General features: G+C 37.9%; 1 protein-coding gene across 2 annotated transcripts in view; it reads right to left on the reverse strand.

Annotated features, from left to right (window-relative positions):
• nr4a3 (nuclear receptor subfamily 4, group A, member 3) overlaps window positions 1–7,917 on the reverse strand; it is a 46,230-nt gene extending 38,313 nt beyond the window's left edge. Inside the window, exons 1-2 of one of the 2 annotated variants that reach the window (XM_062062901.1) lie at window positions 7,677–7,917; window positions 4,244–4,396 (exon numbers count right to left, since the gene is read on the reverse strand). Coding sequence is in view for 1 of the 2 variants with exons in the window: in XM_062062900.1 (XP_061918884.1) it covers window positions 3,874–3,937 (64 nt within the window). In the remaining variant the exon portion in view is untranslated. Of the gene's footprint in view, window positions 1–3,873; window positions 3,956–4,243; window positions 4,397–7,676 lie in introns of those variants that run through there. The other variant, XM_062062900.1, reaches the window with a different exon arrangement.
• Window positions 7,918–13,332: the final 5,415 nt, after the last annotated feature.

Here is a 13,332-nt window from a genome sequence, read left to right on the forward strand (position 1 = left end):
TAGAATTTTGGCAGTATTATAATAAAATTCGTAATTTTAGTCAACGCAAGTCAAAATTTTACAAGAAAAACTGAACATTTCGGCAATGTTATGATAAAAGTTGGAATTTGACTCAATAACAGTCGCAATTTTCCAAGAAAAGCTTAAAATTTTGGCAATCTTAAGAAAAGAGTCGTAATTTTACTCGACAAAAGTCACAATTTTTTAAGGCAACTTTAAAATGTTAACAATATTACAATAATAATCGGAATTTTACTTGGCAAAATTAGGAACCACCCTAATTTTGATAGATATCACCACGAGGGGTGCAAATGAGACATTCTCTATTAGATGCAGTGGTTTTCCGTATTGGGACCAGGATTTATGTCCTAACTTGTTCACCGGTTCTCATATGGAAGCTACTTTTCCTTGTTGATGTCTCAAGAAGGGTAGGAGTACAAGAACACGCACACACACACACACACACACACACACACACACACACACACACACACACACACACACACACACACACACACACACACACACACACACACACACACACACACACACACACACAGTAAAGCAAAGTCCCACTGCAGAGACCAGTCATCCTCTTGATTTAATCCGGACATAGTCATTCTCTTATCAAACCTCTTTTACGTCATACGGCGTGCGTGTGTGTGTGTGTGTGCGAGTGTGTGTGTGTGTGTGTGTGTGTGTGTGTGTGTGTGAATGAGCGTGAACAGTCAACACACTGCCACAGACGCCCGCATGCATGCACACTCTCTGCCGTAATAGCCCCCGTTTGGCGGCGCGTCATGTTTGTGCAGTCAAATAGGGGAAGTATGAGGCGTGCTGTGGGTAAAGCACTCACAGACACTTGCATCCACTTACACAACTTTAACTCCACGTTGGAAAGGCCACTTAAATGTCACTTATTTAAAGACACAAAAGGATCAGAGTTGTGACACCCGACATCAGTGTTAATCACAGAGGAAGTGGGCACAGTCTTTAACAGACATTATTCCTGAAGGACATTTTTTTGTTTTTAAAAAGTATGACTCACACACACACACACACACACACACACACACACACACACACACACACACACACACACACACACACACACACACACACACACACACACACACACACACACACACACACACACACACACACACACACACATGCACACACACACAGTTAATGATGCGGGTAGATAGCTTCAGTAGTTTTATATCTATATTGAAAATGTCTTTATGTTCCCTAAGAGACGCCAAAGGTCAAGAGCAAGATGACCTGGAAGCCCTTTTCAAGAGGGAGTGCAGATATACACAAAACATATGTTTGGTTTCTTTGTAGCTATGTTCCTACATTTATGATACAGATTATTGTTACAGTGTAATAATTATTGGTACCGGTGGTAATGCCACCACGATACAACATTTGTATTATAATCCTTAAACAAAGTAAGAGTAAAACTCAATGTATTAATCACTGATTGGAGAACTGAGGGTGGGATTAAATATGTTATCTTCTTCACTACTTTTCAGGCAAAACTGGATCATCATGCTTACATACTGTACATTACCTTTTGCATTATATTAATTTATATTATTATCTGTTGTCTACCTTGTATTTTTTTTTAGTGTAATTGCTTGAAATAAATGAATAAATGATTTTTTTTTTAAAAGAAAAAAAAATTCTTAGACAATGTTTTAGCTTTCACTTATGGCAAGAAGGTCGAATGCCATCTAGCATACCTAAAAACTTGTCTCAATATATGAAACGAAACATATTCAATAAGATGACGAACCAAGTCAAGCTACAACTTCTAAAAATTGAAAATGCTCCAATTAACGACTATATTTAATGAACTGCAATTAACTCCCCTAGTCAAAAAAAGCTGTGGCTGTAGGCAACCTCCTGATGTACTTTTAAAATTTTTTTTAGATGAATGACAGTAGCTGCATAAGGTGGTCAGCATCCAGCCGCTTGGTCTACCTCTGCAATTTGTGTTACACTTGTAGTGCTGTTGTTTACATCGGCGCTATTGTTGCTGACTGAGCAGTTTGCTCCTCACCGTTGTAATGTTTTTTTTTTTTTTTTTTTTTTGCGTTAATTAATTTCGAACACAACAAACCAAAAAAAAATATCTACACAATTCAAACAAAAAAGCATCGCCAATACAATATTGTCAACTACAAAAACAGTAGTGATATTAAAAGCACATTAAAAAAAAAAAAAGAAACATGATGTGTGTCCGTAAAGGAGCAGGAAGAAGCATACGCTTATAATGTCCTCGGAGTCACTTAGAACTTAGTACCTTGCATAACAATATTTAGTGTATACATTGGTTGTGTTGCTGCTGGTGTCGTGAAAGGCACATTTTCCTTTCCACTTTCTCATGCACTCCAAATCATTATGAACATACAATGTAAACATTTCTCACTGCATCTAACAGTATTTATTTACAGTAAAAATGTACTGCAACATCACAAAAAATGACGCTATCCTTTATTTCCCAGTAAAATACTGTAAACTGCAAAAAGTAATGCACTAGCAATTTGCTGGGACTTTACAATGAAGATTTTTTTCAGAGTAAAACATACATTTCAATTAATGTTTCTGGCGATTTTTTTCAATTTGAATGTTATTAATATGACAATACAATATTAACAATAGGTCTTGAGCCAAACAAATATAAACAAATACCTACACTACAAGTGTGCTTTTTCTTTAGCTTTTTAAAAAAAAAAATGATACTTTTATGTAAATACAGCCACAAGGGAAAAGGCAACAGAGGAAAAATGCAATGGCAACACATTAAACGGGTTCATGAAGAATATTTACTGCGTGCAATATTACTATACGGTTTAGTATCCCTGGTTGTGCCTTTCATGGCAGAAGGTTAGGGTTTGATTCCCGGGCCAGGCAAGGCTAAATGGTAACGTAAAAAATAAGCCATTTCAGTGATAGACAAACCCTGACAGGGCTTGACTTCTTTTTACAATTGTTTGCTAAAAAACATATTTGTAAACTGATACTGTAATTGCAACATGGAAAAGGTGTAGAATTAAATAAGTTCCGCTTCTTACTATTCCTTTTCGGACATGATGAATTGTGTGCAGTCATGTCATGCACTGTGATGCCATTTATAACATTACCAATATTTATTATGGGGAAATTTGTCTACTAACTTAAGAATAATGTAAAAAATGATGTTTACCAAAGTAATTCACATGCAAGGAAAATATATTTGTGGCAAAATGTGAGGCTTGTGGTGCAGAGTGTGTTGTTTAGTACCGCAAAAAACAAATAGGAGGAAAGGCTGGCGAAGAATTGTGCCAGAAGGTCGAGCCTCAGGTGGATTGTGCGTACAAGTGCTGCACCTGTCACATCGCTTTATGGTCTTATCTATACAAACTAAAAACAAGACAGTTTACTTTTAACTGATTGTTAGTCAGGTGCTTACAGTAAGTATAAACTAGACACATGTGTGTCCGTGTGTGTATGCAAATACACACATTCCTGCTGGTCAGGGTGGTGTTAAGGATGTAAACATCAACCCGCATATGATTATTCTGTCAAAAACATACGCCAGCATCTCAGGGAGAACCAGTAAAACTGCTTCATTCTGCTTTGGGCTTCAATTTGGTGCCTTCACTCACACACAAACACACACACGACTATAGAAGCAAATGTAAAGAAACACCTTTGACACTCCAACACCACACTCAGATATTGGGTTGTTTTGCACTTGCATGCATGTGAGTGTGTGTGTGTGTGTAGTGTGTGTGTGTGGGGGTAAGCAAGAGGATAGACAACCCAAGCGACACACAAGTTGTGCAGCAGTGTGATAGCGTGAAGGTATAGACAGTCTCTAACCTCGAGGTGTGCATTTCAACTGGACAAACTGCAGCTGTTCCAATAACTGAGTGCGATTGTTCATTGTCACAATGCCATAGATCTAACAAATACATAAAAACATGGAGGTTGCACACATCAATACAACACAATTAAACACCACTTTTTTTTTTTGAAGGGGGGGGGGGGTTGTTTGCAGTTGAATTGCGAGGTTTAACACAGAAAATAAAACACACACAAACACTCATGCAAAGCAGACAATGAGAGTAAAAATGCATACATATACATATGTATGATAAAGGGTGGTATTTTATTCTGAAGGCATACATATTGTAAATCAAGACAGAGCAAGGGGGGTGCTGGGAGGAAGACATCCAAAAGTTTTGCTTACCTGGTGAGAGAGCTTCGCGCTGAATGGTGCTGGGTGTCCGGGCGTGAAGGCTTGCGTGGCTCCGGTCGGGACGGGGCTGATCCTGGAGCGGGCAGGGCTCGGCAGGGTAAGGGTCCAATCGCCGGGACTCGGAGCTCTTTTCCGAACCTGTGTCTGCGGGGGGGATCGAGATATCTTTCTGGTTAAATAGTCCAAACATGCACGTTGCGCTTATATCCTAATTTGACATTTTTATTGACAGGAGTTAAAATGTTGGCGTGGGTGCAGTTTTAGAACTGCGCTTAAATAAACAGTAGGGGGAAAAAACGCGCGCACAATTCCAAAAATCACATTGCAAACCAAAAAAAAAAAGTTTTCAAACTTCTATTATTAAAGCTTGCATAAAAAGCTGGAAAAGAATACAAACCCAAACAAGTGAGGACTTTTATAAAAGCCTGCAGGTCATCGCGTCTGCTCGCCACGCAGGTCTTCTTCTGCTGTGACTTCATCCAGCATCAACCTAGAATCGTATTTTTTGGGGGACACATGTACGCATATATGTATATTTCTATATGTGCGTGCTAGTCATGCACGCAGCAGAAGGAGCTCCGGTGCACGGTGCGCCTCCAGCTGCCTCTCACTGCAGCCGGACGCGCAATGCACGCTGGATTTCAAGGTTGCACAGCGCCCCCTGTCTGTCACACACGCACACATTCAGGCGCCCTCTCGCCAAGCATTTCTTGGATAGGTCACCTTATACGTGAGCATGAATACTTTTATGAGTTTTTTAAGCATCAACACTGCAATTAAATGCACTAAATGAGGATTTATGGACACTTTAGGCGTCCAAATAGATTAGCGGTGTCTAAAAAGTGGCTTGTGGGGGCCATTTGTGCCCTGCAGCTAAAATAGTATGGATCCTAGTTCTATACCAGGGGTGCCCAAACTTTTTGCCCTCCAAGGGCCAAAGTGAGAATGTGACTTTAAGCATGCAGCTGCACATGAAGTGAGTAGTTCAACCCCATGGTTTAAAGCAGGGGTGTCCAAAGTGCGGCCCCGGGGCCATTTGCGGCCCGCAGTTAATTGTTTACCGGCCAGCCACACATTCTGGAAATACTATTGTAAAAATAAAAAAGAACATTAAAAAAAGTGGAATGAGGTGAAATCTAACAAGAAAAAGTTGCAATGTTGACACAAAAGCTGCAATGCAGGCTGTTTTTTTTTCTTTTGTCTTTCTTCATTTTTCTTTTTTTGCCATTGCTCAAAAAAAAAAAATAATTACAAAAAAATCCATGTTATAATGAATTATTTTCAGGGCTCCAATTACTTCAAATATTTCACTTTAAAATGTTTTATGTGGTAAATATTGCATATATTGTGTAGTAGCCATATAAAACATCAACATTTTCTTTGACAAAAGCGCATAAAACAAACAAAATAATAGTTCCAGCATAAAATCGACATATATATCTGAAGTTGATCTCGTAACTTACAGTAAGTGTTGAAAGTAAAAGAAAAACCTAATAAAATTGTATCACTTTATGAGTGGGGCACCTTTTGGATCCCAAATATATTTAGTGATTTTTTATTTATCTTTTCACTGTGATTATTTAAAAATATGAAATAATCAAAATCAATGGTGTCTTGCATTATTGATCTTGTAGGGCTCTAATTACTAAATACTGCATATTTCAGTTTTACTATAAAAAAACTAAGTTGTTTTTGACAGAAAAGCCATAAAACATTTTTTTTAATTTGTATTACTTTATATCAACTTGAAGTTGATATAGAGATTTACTGTAAGCGTTAAATAATTAAAAAAAAATTATAATCTGACTTATTTTTAACATTTTAATGACTGAGACCCTTTATGGTCACCGGGACCCCTAAAGGTAAAATAAAAAAAAAAATGCATATATTTTGTTATGGTTTGAAAATGAAAAATATCAAAATGGCCCCTACATGCTTTAATTTTTCCGTGCGCGGCCCTCAGTGGAAAAAAGTTTGGACACCCCTGGTTTAAAGTAGAGGAGGTCATCACGCTTGATATATGGCAACTTGTTGGACATGCAAGTTTAAGAGAGTATGAACATGCATGACATGTTGGCGGGTGAAATAGAACAACGTGGCCCGCGAGCCGCATTTTGGGCACCGCTGTTCTTTACATAAAGTTAAGCGCCTTGAAGGGGGCTTAGAGCCATATTGGGATGAGAAAAAGTTGCAATATTAAACGCTCGAATACGATATTAGACTTATATTAATGTTGGTGTGCTTGTAGAGTTGATCATGTAGAACAGTGGTTCTCAACCTTTTTTCAGTGATGTATCCCCTGTGAACATTTTTTTAATTCAAGTACCCCCCAATCAGAGCAAAGCATTTTTGGTTGAAAAAAAAAAAGAGATAAAGAAGTAAAATACAGCACTATGTCATCAGTTTCTGATTTATTAAATTGTACAACAGTGCAAAATATTGTTCATTTGATGTGGTCTTTCTTGAACTATTTGGAAAAAAAACAAAAAAAAACAACTAAAAACTTGTTGAAAAATAAACAAGTGATTAAATTATAAATAAAGCTTTCTACACATAGAAGTACTCATCAACTTAAAGTGTCCTCTTTGGGGATTGTAATAGAGATCCATCTGGATTTATGAACTTAATTATAAAGATTTCTTCACAAAAACAGAAATCTTTAACATCAATATTTATGGAACATGTCCACAAAAAAATCTAGCTGTCAACACTGAATATTGCATTGTTGCATTTCTTTTCACAGTTCTTATTGACAGACATTAAAAAAAAAAAAATCTCACATACCCCTTGGCATACCTTCAAGTACCCCCAGGGGAATATGGATGGATGGATGGAATACAAAATAAAATAAGAAATATAATAACAACGTGATTTTATTCCCCCTCCATTTGAATCTGCACCTGCTCGTGACGTACCCTCACTAAAAAAGTACTATTGAATGTACTTTAGTTTCATTAAAATTGATTATAAACAAGTATCATCTTTTTTTTTTCTTTTTTTTGGGGGGGTGCCGGTAACCAAGAGAGCCGCGAAGGAAGTACTAAACACGCACCCTGGAGCGGTCCCCCCTACCCACACCCACACCCACACCCACACCCACACCTCTCCAGCAACAATAAAGCCGGGGAACTGCACATCTTTTCCAGCAAAAAAAAGTGCAGAAAAGTGGTGTAAAGTGCACGTGCGTGACTGTCCGAGAAAGTAAAAGTGGAACTAAACTTGCGTGGGGATTTAAAAAAAGGACTGATTAAGATAGAAAAGTCAGCGAAAAAGGACCATAAGTGATATTTTAAAGATGCGACATCTCATTTCCATGACAACCACATTCGAGCGTCAGAATGAGAGCGTATAAAAGTGTGAAATTCACTATTATTATTGTTAGTAATAATAATATTAAGATGTTATTCATTGATAAGTGACTTACTTTGCTGTGGCAGTTCCGTCTTTACTTGCGATGACAAGCTCGCATCAAATATCCTTTTCCCCCGTCCGCAATAATCACCGAGAAATGTTGAATATGTAAAAAAACAAAAAACCAAAAAAAAGTAACACTGTAGAAAAAAAAGTTTCCTTTCTGCTTCTTTTTTGTTGTAAGTGAAAGTGGTTTTCGAAAGGAGAAATAAGAGGACTGGAGTGGGTCGTGAGAGGCTGGGTGTCGTCCCCCGTCAAGCCGATATCGCCACTTTGCAAAGTGTGCAGTTTGTTTATGCGCGCCGTCTGAAGGGAGACAGTCAAATAGTGCATTTTATGTGGGCTCAGCCTCCACTAGAGCGCCTGGTATTCGCTACGTCAATGTGACGCCATGGGTTAGGTGACGTCACCGAGTAAAACTCTCTCACTTTCTCGCAGAGGAGCAGAGCGAGGGAGGCAGCCAGGACCGGTTGGTTTGATGGTTGCAGTTACATGGGGAAGACTTCGCTGACACGCAGGGAGATCCGATAGGCGGTCGGGCTTGCCTGTCACTTCCTGTATTTCTTAGAAGCCACCCATCCATCCCTTTTTACTACCGCTTATCCCTGTCCGGGTCGCGGAGTTGGGGGGCTGGAGTTTATCCCAGGTGCTTTGGGTACACCCTGGACAAGACGTCATTGCAGGGCCAACAGATAGAACAGGGGTGTCAAACTCATTTTAGATTGGGGGCCACATGGAGAAAAATCTACTCCCAAGTGGGCCGGACTGGTAAAATCACGGCACGATAACTTAAAAATAAAGACAACTTCAGATTGTTTTCTTTGTTCAAAACATAGAACAAGCACATTCTGAAATTGTACAAATCATAATGTTGTTGTTGTTTTTTTTACACTTACATGTTGCGGTTAATAGTATTCTATCTTTATTTGTCGTCATTTATATATTATCTGAATAAATTATATGATAATGTTCATCAGTCAACTCATTGGTGTTCATTTTCAATCTATTAAGATACAAATAAAAAAATTATATCATTATCAAATTACAGTATGTTATTTATGTAGTTTGATCATTTTACTCGGCTGATGTACTAACATCATGTGGTTTATTGTTTTTACATATGTAGTATCATCTACAAAGATGCAAATAATTGCTATTGTGTCATCCAGTGGACACATTTAGAACAGCTGTTTCTTTCTTTCAAAAATTTCAGGTTCATTTTTATACTTAGCAAACTCAACCCGCGGGCCGGATAAAACCTGTTGGGCCGCATCTTTGACACCCCTGAGATAGACAGACAACCAATCACACACACATTACAAAAGCCACTATTTACAAAAAAGGAATTCATTCAAAAATGGCAAGTCACATTTCAGATAGTGGAAAAAATGTCAAATTCCAGCCGTGTATAGAATGTAAACAAAGGGTTGGTCAAATACACATTTATGTGAGATTGACAAAGATTATTGTAAAAGCATGTGAGTGAGCCATAAATGCACACAATTCAGTGACTAAACTACTGGGGGATACCTTGGTTTCATCATTCCCTAGGGCTGGGCAGATTAAAGTTAAAGTACCAATGATTGTCACACACACACTAGGTGTGGTGAAATTTGTCCTCTGCATTTGATGTATCCCCTTGGGGAGCAGTGAGCAGCAGCGGCACCGTGCCCGGGAATCATTTTGGTGATTTAACCCCCAATTCCAACCCTTGATGCTGAGTGCCAAGCAGGGAGGTAATGGGTCCCATTTTTATAGTCTTTGGTATGCCTTGGCTGGGATTTGAACTCCAACCTACCGATCTCAGGGCGGACACTCTAACCACTAGGCCACTGAGATAGATCATTCAAATATTGATACCACGGGCATCAGTATCGGTGTGAGTAGATTATATTTTCACAAAAATGTACAGTACAAGGGGTATTATCTCCAGGCAAGAGAGAGGGGGGTGGGGGGTGGGGATATAGCAGAAAAGTAGCAGATCAACCGGTCTAAAAGAGGTCTTGCTAAAAGCTAGAATATATAAATGAGTTTTAAGGCGGGACTTGAATGCTTCTACTAACGTAGCATATCTGTAAAGTAATACTAATAAGTTATACTTCATCCTTTCAAGAGGACGCTAAATCTCCCTCGTACATTCCCACCAGGGGAACACCAAGGCCAGCTGTGACACATAATCCCTCCAACAGGTTTTGCATACCTGTCAAAATTTGCATTTCAAAACAAGGGAGACTTTCCAGATGAAAAGGAAAATGTTGTTCCACTAGCCTCCCAAAGCTCATGACATAATTGAGTGTATGGACTGCGACCTAACGCTAAATTAGGGGCCCGACCTTAACAACATTTTCCAAATTTTGTATTTATTTATGTGAAACGTTTTTTTAATTTTTTTATTCAAACTTGAATTTACTTTGATGCATATTTTGTACTAAAACGATTCCATAGGAAATACGTTGTTCAATATAGTCTCCCTGACACTTCACTTTGATCCCATTACAACTGTTTACTAGCAGAAGTAATGTGGGTAATGCGTTTTCGGGGCTCTATGCACAGTGCGTGATCTGCGTATTGGGAAAAACATCCCCGATCAGAAGAGACTTGAACTCCTGGAGCAAGGCCTCACTATGAACTCAAAGGGTCCAATCTGAGAGCCATGGTCTCAGATTTGGAGGTGTCACTGTTTTGCTAAAAGTGCTACAATGTAACAAAAAGAAGGATGCTTAGTACGGTCACCACTTGATGCATAAATGTTGTTTCCAGCAGTTCTTCTCTGTATACTCCATAAGTCAAGATAATGTTCTTGATGTTGATTTCAGATATTGAACATGTTCTCTCCAATACAAGTCAAATCAGACCTTTTCAGATGAGCAGTGAATGGACACTGGCACTAATGTGGTGAAAGGCACTGACACACAAACACAAAAACATAAAGGCTGATAATGAAGCCATCTGAATAGTCAAAAAATAGAAACAACAACATCAAAACTTAAATCCCTATACAATATCCTACCCTAATACCCTAATGTGCAATATTACCCTTCGAGTGCAATACGTCCGACACTGATTGCTATTTATTACTCCGGTACTCTTGTCCTGTTCTGTATAGTGTACAGTATTTTGTATTTCTACAGTGTTTTGTATATTGTACAGGATTGCTTATTATTTGTATTGGATAGTAGTCTGTTTATTTCAATTGTTAGTTTTTTCTGTAATTTATTTTTACCCCATATTTGTTCCCACTACCGCACCTTAAATTGGAGTCCTTAATCTCATTATATGCAAATATAATGACAATAAAGTCCATTCTATTCTATTCTTCTAAAGTTTGTTTCAGGTTGATGACACTGTAAGTATGTAATATTCAACTTGTGGAATGGATGGCTTGCGATGACCTAAAATTACTAGAACGCTTTAAATTTAAAGAATTTGTTTTTTGCAGGAGGTGCCTAAAAACAACATTGAAGATCATAAAGCCGTGTCTTTAAAGCAGGTCCAGAACCCTCTTGTTGTACAAAATGACAAAACCGCAAAGAAAACGCACGAGTGGTTTGGCACTAGGGCTGGGCGATAAAACGACATCAATATATATCGCAAGAGACAGGTAATTGATAGCAATTCAAATCAGTTCAATAAAACGGTCTTTTTTTTTTTTTTTTTCGTCGCAAGAACGCGGAAGTTGTGAAGCAAGGTTGGTTGCATGAACAAAGGAGCTCGTTCTTTGAAAGCTCATGGAGTCCTTTCTTGCTGTATGTCAACTCTCTTGATTTATCCCCAGACGCAGATGAGGAATAATCTCCCTTTTATTTATTATTATTATTTTAATTTAATTTAATTTAATTTTAATTTTATTTTCTCCCTTTCTCTCCTTTCAGCCTGTTTGTCTGTCTCTGGCCTCGTATGTGTGTGTGTATGTGAGGATATCTGTCTTTGTCGTCTTACTTGTCATATGATTGTGCCATATGTCCCTTGTTGGTGTGACCTGAGTGGGGTGGGAGGGTGGGTGGGGATTCGGGTTTTAAGGGAAAGGGTGTGAAGAATTTTCTGACTTTAAAATTGTACTGTTTCGACTTGCACTTTTCTCTGTATTTGAAAATGCCAATAAAAAAAGTTGGATTAAAGGAGCTCGTTCTTTGGTAACCGAGCAACGCAGGAAGTGATCACTGATCAGTGGGAGTGACATGCTAACAGCCAATCAGGTAACAGCATCAACTATCACGTTTGGTCGCACCATCTTGTTGCCTGGCAGTTGATTCTTTGCATTGAGTCAGAAAAGAAACTAAAAATGAGTGCTGCAGAGAGCAAATAAATTGTGGACTGTATGGCAGTTTTTTGGATTTTTTTTCCAAAGGACCGTAGTCAGACCAATGTGGTCCGTAAATTATGCAAGGCACTCGTCCCCACCAAGACCGGTACTACCACACCACCTTAGCCGCGCTCACCCTTTAGAGCACAGCCGTAACTTCCCGGCACTAAACCGGCACCAAACCTGTACAAAATACTAATTTCTATGTTCACATTTTCACAATTTGCACTATTTCATACATTTTCTTAAGCATTTCTTAAATATTCCTTATTTTTGCACCTTCATTTTAAGAGGTTATTTGTAAGTATTCAATGTAATTTGAGAATTTGGTTTACATTGATTGAGTATTTTCCAAGGTTGTGTTGACATTTCCTTTCATTTCTGCCTTGATAGCTGAGGGGATTATAATCAGAGGAAGGTTACGTTTGAAATCAAAATGTCTATAGTTACTATATTTTTCTCCTAGTTCTTATTTTCCATAGGTCATAAAACATATCAATAATTATCAATATAGACTGAAATAAAACACTTATATCGTGATAGACTTTTTTTTTTGCCATATCCCCCAGCCCTATTTGTCACATTATCAATCAATCAATCAATCAATCAATCAATCAATCAATCAATCAATCAATCAATCAATCAATTATGTTCTATGTATTTCTTTCAAGTTCCCCTATTTAGAAAGCTTGATAATTTGGTTTCATTTTGGTTTTCATTTGTTTTCACTTAAACCCCGATATGACTTCTAAGTAAAATTAAATAAATACAAATAAATGTGTCTGTCTATCTGTGTTGGCCCCCGAACGGGACAAGCGGTAGGAAATGGATGGAGGATGAAAATAAATGCCTTTTTTATTTAAAAAAAACACCTTTGCTGTCCTTAAAAAAAAATCAATGCATTCCTATTATTCAATATTTGTCCATCTCAAACGTATTGCTTGTTTCCTGATGTTTTGATGTTTATGATATGACTGAAAAAGGACATGTGGTAGAAATGGATGGATGGATGATGCAGTTAAAAATGTGACCCTGTAGAACAGGTCTGGATAATTATTTTGACACGAGGGGCCAAATTTAGAGAAAAAAATATGTCTGGGGGCCGGTATATCTATTTTTAGGAACACTAATACAAAACCTCACAATAACGTCTGATTGAATGCTAAAAAGATTATGACAGACTGCTTAAAAAAAAACAGAAGGGTATTTTCCCTTTTTTTCTGAATGACACACGCAGAATGTACATGAAAATAAAGAATGCATGATTTACAATATTAAGTACGAACGATAAAACAATGAATATTGACAACATATCATGCAAAAGCGCAGATTCCAACCATTGAAATACTTTGTATAGTTCAATACT

This window comes from Entelurus aequoreus, linkage group LG11 (genome assembly GCF_033978785.1).
Source record: "Entelurus aequoreus isolate RoL-2023_Sb linkage group LG11, RoL_Eaeq_v1.1, whole genome shotgun sequence".
In the NCBI taxonomy this organism is placed as follows: Eukaryota; Metazoa; Chordata; class Actinopteri; order Syngnathiformes; family Syngnathidae; genus Entelurus; species Entelurus aequoreus.